At 38.2% G+C, this 20348-nt stretch overlaps 1 protein-coding gene across 1 annotated transcript in view; it reads right to left on the bottom strand.

Moving 5' to 3' along the window:
* Positions 1–20139, bottom strand: part of PDE1A (phosphodiesterase 1A) — a 242019-nt gene extending 221880 nt beyond the window's left edge. The window contains exon 1 of the mRNA XM_075180495.1: positions 19686–20139. Coding sequence (XP_075036596.1) covers positions 19686–19786 — 101 coding nt within the window. The 5' untranslated portion in view covers positions 19787–20139. The remainder of the gene's footprint in view (positions 1–19685) is intronic.
* Positions 20140–20348: the final 209 nt, after the last annotated feature.

Here is a 20348-nt window from a genome sequence, read left to right as displayed (position 1 = left end):
TTATAGGGACCCTCAAAACGTCATGCGTACCACTCTGCACTAGCCAAACAAGGAAGTTCGGCATTTGGAACGCATATTTGCGCTCCAAAGGAATAGAAAGCTCTCAACCTCTTCGGAGAAGCAGTCTCTCGTGCTAATCACCACCCCACTGAGAGGACAGAAGGACCACGTTCATCACAGAGATTCCATTCTTACATGAAGGGTGATACTGAACGGAGGAACCTCAAACCGTGAGTACTCACGCAACGGATCTTCATGAAACTTTTCTGTAAATTCATTAATCTCCTTGAGAATTCTCTAGCATCTATCACTGACGAGTGATGATAATAGATTGAGGACTGATCAGGACAATAATGGTAGTATATTGTATTTAAATTGCAAAGGCTGAGGCTAAGAGCCGATGTTTGTTTTTATTATATGCTATTGCAACCATATATGATATCATTCATTAAATTTGTGTACTGATAAGGTACTGTGTCACGAGTAATAGCATCATATTGAGATACATTTGCTCTTTACTACCGATCTATGGCACAGGGATATTGTTTGAATAGGCTTGGGAGAGAGACTGGATGTGTGGAGGGAGAGTGTAGTCAAGGGTGACACTTAGCCAGCGGAGAAAGTAAAGGAGTTGTGGGGAGGTTCAGAGACTCTAAAAAAGGGAAGATAATGTGCTCCAATCGGTAGAGGGATAGAAGAGGAGGAGGAACTAGACATAGAAATGAAGAAACAATTGAAGAGGTTGAAATTAAACAGAAAAGAACACTGCCACATACACCAATACAGTGAAGGATGTGCAGAAGTAGACTTAGGATTAATGATGTCTGAAGAAGATTATATATAATCTATAATTATATATTCCATATTCCTTCCTTACTAGCCATTGATAAAGGAACTATTTTCCTACCTTAACTGAAGAAACATGTTTTTTCCGCTGTAGAAATATGAGCTGCTTAATTAACATGTCTTAAGGCATCCTATGTTGGGAGTATGTCTACCTTTGGGGATAACCTGTGATATACTGATACACACAGAAAATCTCTCTCTTCTTACACACATCCACATGGTCAAGCAAGTATTATAGGAGCTACATTGTAGCAACATGGTGGGCTAGTATCTCAGAAAGATCACATAATTTGGTCAGCAATGATGTGGTGTATGAATGGAATTGTCTTTGGTTTGCAGAAATGTTTGTGACTATGATATTGAAACATTGTAAATGCATTGTACTTGGTTAGCAAATGCTAGAATTGAGTACTGCATTGCTGTACAATGGTGGAACTAGTAAACATAAGTGTGCCTAAGATATATTGCACTAAAAAGATATATTGCACTAAAAAGATATAAGAGGTGACTTTGCACATAGTTTCTATTTAAATTGAGGTGAATGTTAGTGCAAAAAATAGTTTTAAGAGATTGTAGTAAATGTTTAATTGTAGTAAATGTATTAATTGTTAGTAAATGTTAGAAAATGGTCGGTTTGCTTATAGACATCCCCTTTCCCTTGTGAGGCCAAAGGGAAAGTATTGGACAATGTGTAATGACTGCTAGATAAAGATTAGAGATACTCAGGCTCGGTTCCCCGAGAGCCGAGCCAGCTCGGTACTTACGTGCGCCCTCGGAATTGAAAACGAGGTAAAACGTCATTGTTACCTCGTCGGATCTCGCGATTTTTGTATTCTATAAGTACCGCCCTCCACAGCGATCCATCGCCATTTCACAGAGAGACACAGAAGGGATAGCACAGTTCTTGGCAGTCTCTAGTGCAGTTGGGCAGCGTCATAGGTAGAAAAGAAAGAGGAGGGGGTAGCAGTGTTTTTCAAAGTCTCCAGTGACATTCAGGAGAGCTCCATTGCTCCATTGCTAATTGTCATTGCCGAAATACAAATAATAGGTCTGGCAGGCTTGATCTTCTAAATGTGCAGTCACATTGTACAAGGAAAGAATGAGGCCTTCGCCTTTCTCTTTGAGTGTGTCGAAGTCAAATAATTGGATATGATCATTTCAATTTAATAGCTGTCAATCTGATTGTCTATGTCTAAAATTATGCAAATAGCACGCTATGGCAGGGAGGAGTGTAATTAACCACAACACGTGCGAACACTTGCACACACATTTACACAAACACATACACTTGAAATTAGTTCATATAAATAAAGTTGCAACGCATAGTTATTTGTAATGAAATGTAGCATGGTTTATATTTAAATATTATAATATTATATACACTTTAGTGAGATCTAAGGTTCAGGACACATGAAACATATCATGTCTTGTCTAATCCCCTATTTATCCGCAGACTTCTGGTTCAATCGCCTAAAGGATCGCACCTTGCGTATGCTAGATATGGATTATAGGGAATAAATGATCATGAACGGCATTGTGTGTGTAATGTAAATAGTCCAGTTTTAACTAGTTTTCGCCAGGAAGATTAGTATGCATCTTCTGGTAGCTGACTCCCACCCTTTGAGGGCATCGTTTGAACTGGTCAATGACCTGCATTACACTGGACCTTCCTGAAGCCTGAACCTATGGAAACATGCCAAATCATCTGTATTGTTTTCACTGTATCACTGACTGTATATAAGCAGGGGTTCTGGGACCAGCAGACAGTCTTTTTGACAAAAGACTTCAGGACTAAATGACTGTATGCTGGATCCAGGCCGCCTGCGAACATAACGGCTGTACTTATTTTATTTGAGTTGTTACTCTACTGCTTTTTGCTACTAAATCACATTGTGCTTTGGAACCACATAACTTGAGGTGGACAATCGTTATTGGATAGCGACTAGACGTACATAACAATTGCTAGTTCTGCAACTGTCACTGAGGCATCTTCTTGTAAGGTCAGTCATAACCAAGCAAGACCTTGTCATTCGGACTCCAAAAGTGGTGTCCAAATACTTTTACTTGTAAAAGCCGAGCTGGAAGAAAACGGTAAGGCATTAGAGGAAAATGTATGTTCAGATTCAGAAATGACACAAATCCCTGAGGATAGTCTATCCACAAGTGCTATGTGTAATCCTGACCTGTCTGATAGTGTACCCATAAAGAAGGCCCCATTCAGCATTTCTGCAGATGTGTGAATGAACAGCCCAAGTGTAGCCGGTGATACACAAATTGAGGATGCCACTTTGAAATTGAAACAGGATGAGGGAGATATTTGTGTAGCTGATGAGGGCGCTAAGGAGGATGTTGATGAGGATGATGTTGTTTGTGAAAGTCCTGCACCAGTGGAAGCAGTTCTTGCATGTGATAAGAAGACGGCCATTGTCATGCCTGGGCATAAGATCAAAAAATCCACCTCTTATGTGTGCAATTATTTTTAACCAAATCCTGACAATAGTTGTCTAGCTATTTATAGCATTTGTAAAGCAACAGTCAGTAGAGGTAGGGACCTTAACCATCTAGCAATCTCATCCATGTTACGCCATTTGAAGCGAGTTCATGGCAAGCTGTTAGGAAAATATGAAAGTTATGGTAAAAAAATAACAACAAGCAGTCCATCATAAGCTAGGTCCCTTCTCTCAGCTACATCTCAACACCTGCAATCTACACCCACAACACCATCCTCATCAATATTCTCAGTAGCGATCTGAGTTAGTCCTGCATCCAAGTTGCTATGGATAGATGACTCCTCCACTATCCTGGATTCCTCAGAAATATTCTTGAGTGTTAGTCCCACTGCTGCTGCTGATGCTGCTGCTGGGGGTGAGTCTTCATCCCAGAAGCAGACCAAGAAGAAGACTACTAGAAGTTTACAACAATTGACTGTTAAACAATCCTATGCAAGAGGAAGCAAGTATGAAAGCTGTAACCCAGTCGCAAAGTGGATCACAGACGCCATGGCGACTATGCTAGTATTAGATCTGCATCCAATATCAACTATTAATGCAGCTGGTTTTAGACAATTGCTTGAGTTCTTGTGTCCCAGTTTCCAACTTCCATCACGACACCATTTTACTAGAAAAGCTATTTCTCACCACTACCAGAAGGTTCGTAAAAATGTAATTATTGGGCTACAAAATGCCATTCTACCTACTGTACACATAACCACAGATATGTGGACAAGCAGAACTGGGCAAAGTAAAGATTACATGATTGTGACAGCCCATTGGGTTGGTCATTCGCCTTCACCAGCAGGGACAGCAGCAGCATGTACCCAAGTATGTCACATTTTTCAGAAGTAGCTCCTGGTGAGCAAGATGACAGCTCAAGTGTTACGTGACAGGACGTCGTCTCCTCCTTCAGTTTCTCATTCAACTGCTGCTAGGAAAAAACTTTGCTTTCCCAAGAGACCAGGGGTGATGCAGATGACTCAGCACAACATTTTGACATCTGGTCTGCTCTAAAAGAATTGACCGAAAAATTTGACACCTCTGCCGTAAGTCCACCTGATCCTACTATCAACATCCAAAGGATGGCGGAGGATTATTTTCACGACAGCATAGAAATAGACACATCAGACAGTCCATTTACATACTGGTAGCATAAAAAGAGAATTTGGAGACCCATGTACCAGCTCTCTTCTTACTGCCTAAGCTATCCATCCACCAGTGTGTACTCGGAAAGAGTTTTCAGCACAACCGGGAACCTTGTCAGTGATCGGCGTAGGAGGTTTCTTCCTCAAAATGTGGAAAAGATGATGTTCATAAAAATGAACTTCAATTTCCACGAGTAAGGCCTTTCCCACATATTACATCAAAATACTGAGACTTCTGTAATGGTGGATTCCAGCGGTGATGAATTAATAATGTGTGAGGATGATATACAAACTGATGAGGGTGAGGATGAGGCTGAGGATGATGACAACAACATCTTGCCACAGTAGAGTTCATTAACAGCACTGTTACCTTACATGCCTTGAGGTCATTGTTAGCTTGCTTTGTGGGGGGCCCAAATAAACCAAGCACATCAGCCTCAAAAGTGTCACTCCTTGTCGCTGAAGTACTTGGTTTGTTAATCCAGATCCAAAACCAAAACCAGAACACGGGGGTCAGTGAACATCTCTAATAAACATGCATACTACATAGTTTAGTGCTAATAACCTCTGAGACCAGGGGTAGATTAGTGGACAATGTGCAATGACTGCTAGATAAAAAGATATTTGTGGTAGACTTGCAAGTATTATATTAAAAAGTATTATTGGAGATTGAATAAGAATATTGCTAATACTGGTAGTATAGTTTAATAAGTTAAGAACTGGTGCTGTTGTTATGGTTATAAATGTTGCATTGTTAGAAAAATTGCCACCAAGGAGACACATGCTGTTAGCATGTGCTTTCAATAAAACATGATGTTGTATTATAATGTGTGCAATTAGGATCACTATATGTAAGGTGGAGATAATGCAGCCAACATGGGAATGGTAATTAATTCTGAGATAAATACACATACATACACACACCCACATGTTTAATATACACACAAATAGCAAGAACAAGTCACTGCACCTACCCATATATTGTCATCTAATATACGTACCATGTGTTAGATTATGTCATTGAAATTATATTATTATATTATTGTATAAGTAGAGAGATCATATTTAATATATATAATTGCATTGTGAATATGAATTTACAATGTCTTGATACAGGAGATACTATATATAGAACTCTGTGATATGCAGTAAATTAGGTTTAAAAGACTGAAGTAGGCGTGTCATAAGAGAGAAAGTGTAAAAGTACGTGATTATGTAACAAGCGCATCCAGGAACAGAACACAAAGATAAAATGAGCAAATAAGGCATCAATACGGGATCTTTTACAAAGGCGACAAACAGGTCCAGGAGGATGAGCATGATGAAGTGACCATTAGACTTAACAGAGAGAAGATCATTGATAAAATTAGTGAGGGCAGGCTTGGTGGAGTGAAGGGGACAGAAACCCAATTGCAGAACCTCAAGGTGGGAGTGAGAGGAGAGAAAGATTGGAAGTGGTTATAGACAAGCTAGGTAGTAGTGAGGCATGTTTAAGATAAGGTGTTTGGATATTAATTGCAAATTAAAGCAAAAGACCCATCTGTTTAGAGGTGTACCTCATTTATCCAGGTGTTTCCATTTTTGTGGACTATCTGTATTTTAAAGTAAGCTGTTAGTCTAGGTGCTATGGTATATCTAATGGCTCCAGGTGCCGGTGCCATCATCATCATCATTTATTTATTTATATAGCTCCACTAATTCCGCAGCGCTGTACAGAGAAGGCACTCACATTAGTTCCTGGCCCAATAGAGCTTACAGTCAAAATTCCCTAACACACACACAGACTAAGGTAAATTTAATAGCAGCCAATTAAACTACTAGTATGTCGTTTGGATTGTGGGAGGAATCCGGAGCACCTGGAGGAAACCCACACAAACACTGTGAGAACATACAAACTCCACACAGATAAGGCCATGGTTGGGAATTGAACTCATGATCCCAATGCTTTGAGGTAGAAGTGTTAAGCACTAAGGCACCATGCTGCCATATCACAGAGACTTCAGACAGGTGGAAGCAGCAGTGCAACCTGTTTAGTAGAAATTGCAGTTAAGTAGATATTTTGCTTGCAAAGAGAGATAAAGAAACAAACAGACCTAAGCCTATGTTACATACTAGGGTCCCAACGGGATCCTATTGCACCTGATTGGATGCTTAAGGCCATATTACCACATAGGGACAGCAGCTTAGGTATAATTGTAATTGCAACTATTCCTGTCTGGTGCTCTAAAGGCACATGGTTGTAATCCCCATGCTCTTCCATTGGTAGGCATCTATAGTCATGGCCAAAAGTTTTGAGAATGACACAAATATTTTTTTTAACAAAGTCTGCTGCCTCAGTTTTTATGATGGCAATTTGCATATACTCCAGAATGCCATGAAGAGTGATCAGATGAAATGCAATTAAATTCAAAGTCCCTCTTTGCCATTACAATGAACTTTATCCCCAAAACAACATTGCACTGCATTTCAGCCCTGCCACAAACGGACCAGCTGACATCAGGTCAGTGATTCTCTCGTTAACACAGGTGAGAGTGTTGACGAGAACAAGGCCGGAGATCACTCTGTCACGCTGATTGGTAATAATGACAGATTGGAGTCAGTAAAAGGAAGGTGGTGCTTGAAACCATTATTCTTCCTACATGTGCAGTCATCATTGCTTTCACAAAAAGGGCTTCACAGGCAAGGACATTGCTGCTAGTAAGATTGTACCTAAATCAACCATTTATTTGATCATCAAGAATTTGAAGAAGAAAGGTTCAATAGTTGTGAAGAAGGCTTCAGGGTGCCCAAGAACGTCCAGCAAGCGCCAGGACCGTCTCCTAAAGTTGATTCAGCTGCGGGATTGAGACACCACCAGTGCAGAGTTTGCTTAGGAATGCAGCAGGCAGGTGTGAATTCATCTGCACGCACATTGAGGTGAAGACTTTTGGAGGATAGCCTGATGTCAAGAAGGCCAGCAAAGAAACTACTTCTCTCTAGGAAAAACATCAGGGACAGACTTATATTGTGCAAAAGGTACAGGGATTGGACTGCTGAGGACTGGAGTAAAGTAATTTTCTCTGATGAATCCCCTTTCAATTTTTTGGTTCATCTGGAAAAACGCTTGTCCGGAAATGGAAAGGTGAGTGCTACCATCAGTCCTGTGTCATGCCAACAGTAAAGCATCCTGAGACCATTCATGTGTGGGGTTGCTTCTCAGCCAAGGGCATGGGCTCACTCACAATTTTGCCTAACAGCACAGCCATGAATATAGAATGGTACCAAAACATCCTCCAAGAGCAACTTCTCCAAACCATTCAAGAACAGTTTGGTGACGAACGATGCCTTTTCCAGCATGATAGAACTTCTTGCCATAAGGCAAAAGTGATAACTAAGTGGCTTGGGAGTCAAAACATCAAAACTGTGGGTCCATGACCAGGAAACTCCCTAGACCTTAAACCCATTGAGAACTTGTGGTCAATCCGCACAAGGTGGACAAACAAAAACCCACAAATTCTGACAAACTCCAAGCATTGGAGCGGACAGCAGTCAGTATGTGTCCAAGAAGTTGATTGACAGCACGCCAGGGTGAATTGGACAGGTCTTCAAAAAGAAGGGTCAACGCTTCAAATATTGACTCTTTGCATAAACTTAATGTAATTGTCAATAAAAGCCTTTGACACTTATGAAATGTTTGTAATTTTACTTCAGTATAACATGATAGCAGCCAATTAAACTACTAGTATGTCATTTGGATTGTGGGAGAAATCCGGAGCACCCGGAGGAAACCCACACAAACACTGTGAGAACATACAAATTCCACACAGATAAGGCCATGGTTGGGAATTAAACTCATGACCCCAATGCAAAAAGGTCTAAAAACACTGAAGCAGCAAACTTTGTGAAAACCAATACTTATATAATATCATTCTCAAAACTTTTGGCCACGACTGTAGTAGTCCTGTTCCCCTCTTTAAAAAATTATGCTCCAGTTCAGGTTTTGCACCCATTGATCTTTGGCCCTTTAGCTATGTCACTGTAGTTAGGGAACAGTGGAAAATGGTTGTATAGTCGGTGCCTTTTTATCTTTTTTTGCTAATTGGTCTCTGGAACGTAGTCGAAGGAGAAAAAAGTAAGATTATAAGCCTTAAAAAGAAATGATACTATTATGCTGCCTGCCGAGCAAATTCATGAAATGTATCAGCTAGACAATTATTTATAAAAGAAATGTCTGTGAGCTCCAAGTGAAATTAAAATAAATTAGGTTTAACACCTAACTGGCATAGGCACATTTATCGTGAATTTCCACTAAAAGCAGGAAAAGTTTGCCTACAGTACATACTTTGCAGAAAAATCTGTTAAAAGCCATTTATAGTGTAAGTGATTATGGCAATGATTTGGCTGGATTTGAAATGAACTATATATAAAAAAAAAAATAAAAAAAAAGTTAATTTGTTTCAGTTCAGCAAGAATACATTTTCCAGACAATTCATTGCCATGGATACATAAAGTACATGTAATAAAAAGCCAAGTAAGTTTTTTTCAACATAATATCCTTTGATTAAATACCTGGGCATTGTGAGTTTGTTAAATGGTGCATTTTGTGTGATATAAGGCAGACTTCCTGTTTAGAAGCCAATGTTATAATTTTGTTTGACAAGTACAATATCCACATGCTTCACAAATATGTGTACCATTGTCTGTCTGAACATCTATGGGACCTACACCCAAGTGTGGGATCTACCACAAGGCTCCGAGGTTTGCGTTTTCACGACTGTCTTTAAGGGCTAGATTTACTAAGCTGCGGGTTTGAAAAAGTGGGGATGTTGCCTATAGCAACCAATCAGATTTTAGCTTTCATTTATTTAGTGCTTTCTACAAAATGACAGCTAGAATCTGATTGGTTGCTATAGGCAACATCCCCACTTTTTCAAACCCGCAGCTTAGTAAATCTAGCCCTAAGTGTTTTAAAAAAGAAGAATCATCCTATCAATGCATCTTTATTATTGAATAATATTCCTTCTAGGTAATTAATAATTTTTTCAGGTTCAACTCAACAAGGGTTTATTCAATTATTATAGCAAAAAAAAAAATTGTTGCTTGTGTGTTTTAACAGTGAGTCACTGTCTTCTGAGACACCTGCACAGGTGCAAATATACCTTGTCTGTTGCATGTCTATACCAGAAAGTCTATGTCGGTGAGCATTGAATTGCACGTACACATTGGGAATGTTATCATTCTATTTGGTCATTCTGTGCCCATTACCAATATAGTAAAGGGTTTTGCAATCTTTTATTACCTAATAATAGGTTGAGCTTCCTGACCTCTCCATTTCGGTTGTATTGCATTTTTTCAGTCTCTTGATTCTGCAAGAAATCTGATACCCTTGAATTCTGTGTATGCTTAACTCTGCTAAAGATCACATCTAACCAACAAGAGTACACATTTGACCCCCAAAGTAAAAAAAAAGTTCACAAAGATGGACTATTCTTAAATATAATCAAGTTAATCCAATCTACTCTGTGTAACGTGTCTGTTTTTTTAAAACCAACACTATAACCACTGTTTTCTTTTAGCTATAATTGTCACTTACAAAATAATCCTTTAAATGCATACTAACCACATTTTACATTTGTTTTAATATGATTTATTGTAACATTATAATTTTGCAGCATTGTGAGTCCAGATGGAAACGTGCGTGGCAGAAAAAGACATTTTAAAGTCCATGATACTATCACTCTTCCCTTCATTTATTTTTTGTTTTCATTTTTTCGGGTAAAATACTGCAGAACTCATTTCTTTATTGCCTTTGTCTCTGTTTTCACAATGGTTTAAATGTACCTAGAAATTAGCTTTCCTGTATAAAATGAGCCTGGAATGTGCAAAAGTCATCCCACTTAAGTATAGACCAATGTCTGGCATCCTCCATCAGTAAGGACATGACAAAATGTATATGCAAAATTGATTAAAGTGAAAAGTAAGCTACAAATGTTTGTATGTTTGTGCACCGAGTGACATGTACTATTTCTCCTTTCCTTTTCTAACACATTGGAATTAGTAGGAAAAGTAGGTGCAAAAACTTATTTTAAATGACACTGTAAAGTTAATTGAGTTAACATCAGCTGACTTTTTTTTGGAAATGTGACAATGTCCTATATAATTTGTCTATACTATATATATCTCTGGCACACAAAAAATGTAATAGAAAAAACTTTAGAATTGATCATTTAGCTAGACATGCTGTATGTAACTAATTAACGATGGCCATTGATTAATTAATTATGCAGGTAGGCATCTTTGGCATATGTAAAGTGTTCTAGTACATATTACCATAATACTAATAATAATAAGAATTATTATTTCAATCAGTTAGGGGATGATTATCATTTAGGTAATATGAATTAAAACAAATAAAACATAAATAATTGTCCTTTATTGTCTTCTTATTTGACCTCTTCCACATTCCATAATGTCTTGTATTATTTCTCTTTATCTGTTTTTACATCTAATAGTTTGTAGCAGGATCATCATCCCTTCTTGATCTCTTTATCACTGTCATCAACACTACCAACTCATCTGTTCCCCAAATCCGCTGCCTGGACGTCACCCTCAACTCCGCCCTCTCTTCTGCCCACTATATTCAATCTCTCAACCAATCCTGTCGCTTCCAACTCGACAACATATCCTGCAATCAGCCTCTCCTATCTCGGGATGCCACCAAAACCATTTCCATGCTATCATCATTTCCTGTCTTGACTACTGTAAACTTCACCCTACCCCCCCCCCCCCCCCCCCTCTCCCATCTCGCCCTACTTCGTGGCTGCGAGACTTATCTTCCTTTCATGCTGCTCTTCTTCTGCCTCCCCTCTCTGCCTTGCCTTACACTGGCTCCCCTTCCCCTACAGAATCCTTTTCAAACTCCTCACCCTCACCTACTGTACAAAATGTAAAGTGTAGGCCAGTGATAGGCAACAGGTGATCATAGGGCCACAAGCATCCCTCATAGCCTTCACCTGCACCCGCTTCCCCCCAGCTCCTTTCTGCTTTACTGTCGGATTTGTTTGTTATGGCTTATAACACTTATTTATGCCTGCTGTTATGTTATTACAGATAGAGGTCTCTATCTTTGATTAAATGTATTGTTTTAACTTAAAGCTAATGTTTGGACCTTTGAAGATTACAGAGCTGCACCGTGCAGCCCTTGAAGTGTATCAGGTTGCCCCTCACTGGAATAGGTAGACTGTATAATATCTAGGTAACCTATAAAAGGCCTAGACCTTTTATACAATGCTTGGACTGGTTTTAGGCAAAGTATGGAATCGAGTAGGAAATAGACGAAGAGCAAAGCTATTATTTGAAAATTGGTATCCACTTTATCACCCCATTTGCCCAAAATATTCATACAAAAGTGCATGTCCCTCTCATTTTCAAGTGCATCTGTGCGTTTGTGGAATTGCGGACCATTATATATGAGAATATGGGCAAAAGTAAAAGCATCACTTCAGATTCCCACTTACTTTAACAAGTGTACCATTTACCTAATTAATGTAAACATTTTTACCGTAAAATCTTGTTTTTTGGAGTCTCATTTATGCCTAAAATAAATCATAAGAGTAAGAGGCTATCTCTATTTCATATGTTACATAAGGTCATAATCTTGGTGTTAAATGTCTATATAAATGTACTTTTCAATATAAAAAAATGCACCTGGATTACGCAAAATCCTAATGAAAGTAATGGCTGGTGCCCAGTCACCAGGAGATCATAAAGTACAAGTTATTTTGCATGGTAAAAAAGGTTTGTATCTAGTAGACTGGGAACCCTTCCCTAAATGGACAATCTCCATTCAGTCTCTTGTCCTGCAAACCAAAATCTAGTTTTTACGTTTACAGGATCAGGTGTATTAATGCAGTTATCCCATTTCCTTCCATCCGAGAGTAGAGAGGTTTGTGTAGTCACCTGCATGCAAAATTGAATAACCCATTAATAGTTACCTTTAATCTAATAATAGTACTCATAACTACTGATAAGCGTTACACACATGTAGCTTACCATTTAATGCTAGCCGAAACCATTTTATAAATGCTCATCTAACCTATTATATGGTAAACCTAGTCCTATGAGGATAGCGACAAATTAATTAAATCCAAAAAAGCTAACTATCCTGAAACAACTATTTCTTCGATAATATGCAGTACATGTTTGGCAAATTTACCATTATGAAGTTCTAAAATTTAAGAGAGTATAAAGAAGGGCTACTAAAGTTCTATGGTAGATTTCATTTATGACAAAAGACTATTCAATTTCCATTTCATTACATTGAAGAAAATCTGTTGATGGGGATATGAACATTTTGCAGGAAAGAATTATTTTGCATAGCAGCAACCTCTCTGGCTAACTGTTCAGTAGCTTACCTTTGCAGAGAACACAAGAAAAACCCCAGCTGTTGAAACAAAAATATCCAGTTATGGAAACAGTCTTCCAGAGGAAGAATGGTAAAAAGATTAAATGATTTTCTGTTGAACTGGTATAAACAGACACTGTATATTAGATGGACTCTGGTTCATCATAGGAAAATAGAAAATACAGGGCTAGTAGCAATTACTAAACATAGTGGGGCTCATGCTGAGTTGGGTATACCCCCATTTTCTTAGTATAAAACATGCAAATGTGTACAAAAAAAGGCGTACGCCTATATCGTTACGCAGATTTGGTACTTGTGACTCCTTAAGCGTGGAGGGAAGGGAGGGAAGGGGCATGCAAAACAGACCGAGTGCAGTGGAATGTTCACATAATTACAAACTGAAGCAGACCTCAATGGAAACAGTGTATCTAGATGTCAGAGCACCTGAATACAAATGGATACAGTATTTTTAGAGCTTATTTTTGTGGCGCATACGTGTCCAATTTAGCATGAGCCCAAGAGTGTTGTTTCAGTAAGTGTGATTGTCAGTATGACTTCATCCATCCCTACTGCATGGTAAATTGGACAATGTTTTGTAGAGGTTTTGGTGATAATGGGTTGAACTTGATGGATGTGTAGGTTGTTTTAGATATAAAAAATTCCAGTATATCACTGTGTTGAAGCAAACAACGGGGTTAATGTATGTATTTCGATTGGTTAATATATGTTTCAAAGGTCTGTTTTTTGTCACCTGGCTTTGATGTTTTATTCAGAGGTGCCTGGTGTCACAGCCAGCCAGTCAACCATGTGTTTATCTCCCAACCCACAGATCCTAAAATATTGGGATATTCCTGTGGCTAAATAGTATAATAGATTAAAGCAATAATTTTCATAATCCATGTTGGAGAAGTCCTCTGTATAATTATGAAAGTGCTGTAATTAACAATGCAATATGTGTTATTAATACATACATGCCCCATAAGAAACCTATTCAAATAATGTATCTCTGCAAGGAACCAATATAGTGGACTTAACATCATTATTATTATTATCATTTATTTGTTAGGCGCCACAAGATTTCCGCAGAGCCGTACACAAAGCAAACAGTAGACTATACAGAGTGAGACAGTACAGAACAATAAACAAAAATACCAATGCTTCAGAAACTCCAGGCAGGTTAATGCAGTAGAGGCGGAGTAGAAGAACAGGTGTGGATTCAAGAGGGAAGAAGGCCCTGCTCATTCGAGCTTACATCCTAAGGGTGGGTGAAACGAAACAGACACAATTGAAGGAAGTTGAAGTGTGGGGACAAGGACCGGGAGGAGAGAGGATAGAACGTTAGGAGGAGATGCGGGGTTAGGTAGAAGGTTGGTACGCTTTGAGGAACAGGTTAGTTTTGAGTGCTCGTTTGAAGGAGCACAGATTAGGAGAGAGACGGATGGAGCGAGGGAGGTCGTTCCAGTGAAGGGGGGCAGCACGGGAGAAGTCTTGGATTCTGGAGTGGGAAGTGGTGATAAGAGTGGAGGAGAGGCGGCGGTCATTAGCTGAGCATAGGGAGCGGGCAGGAGTATGAATAGAGAGGAGGTTAGAGTTATAAGGGGCCGTAGACTGAGAGAGAGCTTTGTACGTGGTGGTAAGGAGTTTGAAAAGGATTCTGTAGGGGAAAGGGAGCCAGTGTAATGCAAGGCAGAGAGGGGAGGCAGAGGAGGAGCGGCGTGAAAGGAAGATGAGTCTTCCTTCCTTTCACATCTCAGGATTGTGCCAGAAGAGAGTTGTAACATTTATAGAACCTACTAATAGAACTGTTTTGAACAAAGGGAAATAAAATAGTTATAAACCAGATAAGCATACCAGCATACCTCTTGGCATGATGTCACAGAGGAGGATAAAGATTTGGGAAAGCAAGAAAGTTTTAAAAGTGAAATGATTTTAGAAATCGTTAGTTTATGGTACTCAATCTATTACTGATGAATGTTTATATCGTCTAGCTTTCTCCATTCAGCAAATTATGCAAAAGGGTACATGAGTGTGCTATTACTGTTTTGTTTTAAGAAAACTGTTTTGCATTTATATTTTCGTATGTCAATTGTTATAACCATAAATTATTTTTTGTCATTTTAATCTACATTTAATAGTGTTCTGTATTTGTGTTCTTAAATAATTCATGTGGCAGATAGGTAACTTTGATTAAATTAAGTTGGGATTCTATTTTGGGATCAGTCAGAGAGAAACTGACAACTTTCTAATAGTCAATACAGAATTTTGTAACAGTGTCAGCTTTTGAACTAAATTTTGGTCATGGCAGGACTTTTGCATAGTGAGTATGAGAAATAATGTTGGGGGATTTTAGTCATTTTTATAGAGACCAGGTGGATTTGTTTGGATTAATCCATTCAAACCCACATGTCTTGCATGCCCAGGTTGGTCTTCTCATGACCATGTTATGAATTGTCGCAGCTGGCACCCACATCCACTTTCATTGGCTGTGCTTACTGTAGTCCTCAGACACTACTTCAGAATTCATCAGCAAGTGACACATGAAGAATCATTTAAAGTGAAAGCGGACCACTGACAAATCCATGTTACAGGTAGGTGAAGTTTCATTTACACAGAAGGCAGCAGGGAGGAGATTTAAATAGGACGGTTTGAGAAAATAAAAACTATTAAATAATTTGTAGTGTAGTGTCAGGCTTATATAGAACATCCATGCTGCCACATCTTGAGACCTCCCAAAACTGTGCAAAGTTGTGTCTTTTGTCGTGTCAGCCATTTGACATCTTTAATACTTATGTGAGTCAAAAAGGATGACTTCAAAAACATATTTCAACTCAACTATCATACTCATGATCATTTCATGTAACATACTGAATTTTCTCACTGTACACCATGCAAATGTTTAAATGTTTTATCTCATTCAATGTTTTTAAAAAAGTCTGCTAAAAGAAAGTTTTAATAAGTCTTAGGGGTATATTTACTAAACTGTGGGTTTGAAAAAGTGGAGATCAGATTCTAGCTGTCATTTTATGTACTAAACAAATGATAACTATAATCGGATTGGTTGCTATAGGCAACATCTCCACTTTTTCAAACCTGCAGTTTAGTGTTTAATCAGCATAAACCATAAGTTTAAAACAAACACTTCTTATTAACATGTATGAAGTACCAAGATATTATAGAAAACTGATACAAAACATATTGCCAAGATTCTCACACTAATGCTCTTACCTAAATTGATCCAACTGCTTGCAATGTTCAAAAAAATAAAGACAGACCATGATGTAATCCTTTATATTAGAAAGCACAATGTATAACATGGTCAGGCATCTGACTAAAGGAAACCTTGTTACCCTTGAATTGCAGATTTGCAATATTTATTATGTATTTATGAAAACTGCTTCACCAATTTCTTTCCATCTATATGGAGTTGCCAAACAGGTATCCAGTGTATGACTATCCCAGGGACCTGATGTCTAGAGAGTGATGGGATATCTGGACTGTTATGAAAACATTTGACAATATTGTGTGTACATTGCATGTAGTGCTCCTGGAAATACATTTCTCTACCCAAGTACAACATACAGGTGTGAAACAGGTCTCAATAAACTTATAGTAGCCCTGAGCAAAGTTGCAAAGTCATTTTGCTCAATGGAAAGAGCCATGCCCCCTCAACACAGCACTAAATGCATATAAAAATGTGCCCTCTTCACCCCTATATCTCATTTCTATATTCTTACCCCACAAAAGAAAGTTTATTTCTGCACTGATCCACTAAACTATGCACACTGCTGTGCATACTGATCAATAAAGCTGGCTGTAACATTCTGGGCATGATTGAAATCAGAATACAGGTTTAAGAAATAGCACAGAACTTGACTGTAGTTCCGACTGCATTTAAATCCTAGTGAAACTCAAGATGCGTTTTGATTTGAATCTGGGTGTAAATACACTGTGCCTATATGTTACTTGTCGTATGTTAACAGACAGAAGAGAGAGCATTATATGCACAAGCATATGTGCAATATAAGGACGCAACAGAGCGTGTAAAAAAAACCCTGATATCATAAAATAAATTAACAGTTTTAAACAGTATAATTATTAATAAAAATGAGGTTGGTTTAAAGAAATGTTTTTTAAATAATTATTGTTTTTACATTAAAAACAAAACTCAAGATATTCTTAATGCGTACTGTACGTGCATGCTTTTTTTATGGTCTATGTTACTTCATAGGCATGTTCTATGCTAGCTAGTACCCGCATACGTGTACTTTTACAAACAAAGATTATGCCTTGCCAGTCATCGCTATTAGGCAGCACTTACACCTGACCTGTAGCTAGTTCAAATGATACAGCTAAAACAAGCGTACTTGAATTGGCCACATCTGCGTCGGCACACTCTCTTGGGGGAGTTTTGAACACTTCTTGTTTAATTTCAGTGATTCTGATGCATGTAAACATAGTTGAAAACGTACATTCATCTTAAAGGGATCCCATTGTCAATATAATAAGATGGAATTAAGAAGCATTACCACATGCATTTGGTGCAAACTAGACAACAACTTCCTGTTTTGTTACAGATGCACGTTTAAATACACAGCTTGATCACATTTGTAAATTGATCTAAACACACATTAAACACATACATAGATGCAATGCAAATTATAAGCATTATTACGTTTTAACATGCAATAAAAAAATACATCTCAAACAATTGTGTACATAGCCTAAAGAAATTGAGGCAACTACTAATATGTGAGTGTGAATATTTATATATTGATACTGAAACAAATACATCAATCTATTGCAATTTTTTTACTTCTATTTTTTTTAGAAGATTTAATAATAAAGCAATGACAAAAATAAGTACAAGCCCATAAGAATGTGATAAGTAATGATGGAATGTGAACTCCATTGCCTAGCTTGGGACCCTTCTTTTGCAGCTTTTCAATGTTATCAAACCACTGTGAAAAGTGGGGTGGTATGAGAAGCTTCGGTATGCCATGGGAACAAAATATCCAAATTAGCAGACACTCGATTTAAGCCCTTGAAATTCCGGTATCCTGGGGAGACCGCCCTCATATTGAGCAACGTCTGAGTACCTCCTTTTTATGATGTTTATTTGGCATATTGGTAACAGAAAACTATATGGTGCAATACACTATTAGACTGACTGTTAAAATGGAGAAGATATCTAGCCTTGCAGGGCAATAGCAGATCCAAAGTATGTCTTATTCTATGAGTGGTAGATGAAATCACTTGTGTGGAGCCCAATCCAGGCATAATGTAAATACGCTCCCATCCACGATGGGAGAAGCTTTCGTCAATCCAGCATTGATGTTAACCTGAAGACTCCATCTTGTGTATGCTATGGTACCATCCGAATTACTATAATTTTCCTGCTAGTTGATAAGATGTCCTGTCCCCGGTAGGCTGGGCACGCCCCCCCTCCCTGCTGGTTGCAACATTAACAAATAAACCCTGGGGTTTGAAAATGCAGAAACTCCAATGAAGTGTCCATGATGCTGCCATGCGCGCTTCTCTGCCCACCTGGCGGTTTCATCATAGGCAGAGGATAGGGTTTATTTGTTAACGTTGGAACCAGCAGGGATCACATTTGCACCTGAATTTACAGTGAGGGTTGTTTTCTTAAAGTTCTCTTCGAACATTTCAGCGCAAGATAAGGAAGATCAGCGTCTTCAGTATATTACCTCTGTGTACCTTGCAAGCTGCTGCTGATCAGGATAAGTACACATATTTCTTGGGATCTGTCCAATATATGCTGTGAGTAGTTTCCATACAATAAAAGTGTTCTGTACACAGCTTCATCCCTGTATTGAGCAGTAAAGAAGAATGGAAACCTATATATTCCTTATATCTGGTGACAATAAATGGATCATCCTCCTCGAGAGGACTGTGAACTATTCTTTTGAACTAGTTACAGAAATTGTTTAAGTGTAATATTTGGTGTCATGATAATCTATCTGTGATCCACCATTTATGTAATAAGGCAAACAACTTCTAATAACTTTTATAGTGTTTTAATTGTTTGATATTATAAATAAAATAGTATTTATCTGGTATCAGCGCTTTCTTCTTCTGTATTCTTTATTGGTCTCTATGGTAAATGTATCCTTACTGCAGCACAGTCCATACCTGAAACACACACTGTGCGGCGCATGCAGCTGACGTCACAACATATAAACTCCGCACTTATAGGGGCTCCACCACAAGCTAACTCATGACCCCAGTGCAGTCATATAAATGTTTTAGAAATGCAATACAAATTATTATTTCATACATAACACTTTAAGGCCTTGTACAAAAAGGCATTGAAAAACAATACCTGTTAAAAGCGAAAAAATACTGTGTCTGCGTCTTTAATAGAACATTCAATGCACATTCTCAAAGCCTACCTACAGCCTAGTGTGCTAAGTACTGAGTGTTAAAGCTCGTGAACGCTGCAGGCAGCATTGAAATTGACGCAAAGCGAATAGTTGTCAGAAAGTGTGTGTATATAAGTCTATTTGCCCATATCACTTTTTTGACCATCAGGATTAAAATGCGTTTAGCAGGCTTTAAAAATGCGTTTTGAATGGCTAATTTCAATGTGGTGTGTACTATTCTATCTCTAAATCAGAGTACGCAGAAAGATTGTAACAAAGCAATAATAGTAAATTCCAACAAGCCACTCTACTAATACATATAATAATTCAGAAGACTTTAAATATAGTTGCAGTGCAAGTGTTATGTCTCTAATGTTCTGCATTAATGATATTGAACAGATCACTCAAAAGAAACAACAGTGGAGCATTTGATACTTACATTCCTTGTAAACGTTGGACCATTTTGTCATTTGACTCCTTTTTTTTTAATCTTGAAGAAGTGTATTGATGCTCCAAGGTTTCAGAGGCTGTAGAATCCATTGTGTTTGTTCTACGGTGTAACAGTCACATTCACGATAAGTCCCACCAAGTGAAAGCATTCCTTAGTCCATGGTATGCCAGCAAACCAATGCATGTAAAAAAGGCAAAAAGCAAAAAGCAAAAAAAAAAAAATGAAGCCTATTCCATAAAAGATGCAAATGGTTAAAGAGATAAATAAAGCTTTTGCTAGAATGAAACTTAATGGATAATCCTACTGTGTTGTCTCCTATATTATTCAGCAGTTTAAACTATCCTCCTGCTCTGATAAGTAGGAACAGCACATGCAAGATGGTAAGAATACCACTGCCTGCCTGTACGCTCAAGCACTTCCCACATGCAGTTCAGTTTTACAGTTGTGTGCACTGAAGCACAAAAGCAGTTTGCAATATCCAAGGATTCATTGTCATTTACTATAAAGGAGAATTACTTAAGCTCTCCACGAGAGACAGATTTATAGGAGAGAAATAAAAGCACTGAGGCAGGAATAGAAAAAACAAGACAAAAAACAAAAGCCAAAATAATGAAACCTTCAAGGTAAGTTACAACATATGATATTTTATAC

Source organism: Mixophyes fleayi, chromosome 7, assembly GCF_038048845.1.
Source record: "Mixophyes fleayi isolate aMixFle1 chromosome 7, aMixFle1.hap1, whole genome shotgun sequence".
NCBI classification, from domain to species: Eukaryota; Metazoa; Chordata; class Amphibia; order Anura; family Limnodynastidae; genus Mixophyes; species Mixophyes fleayi.
This window is presented reverse-complemented; position numbering and strand designations above follow the sequence as displayed.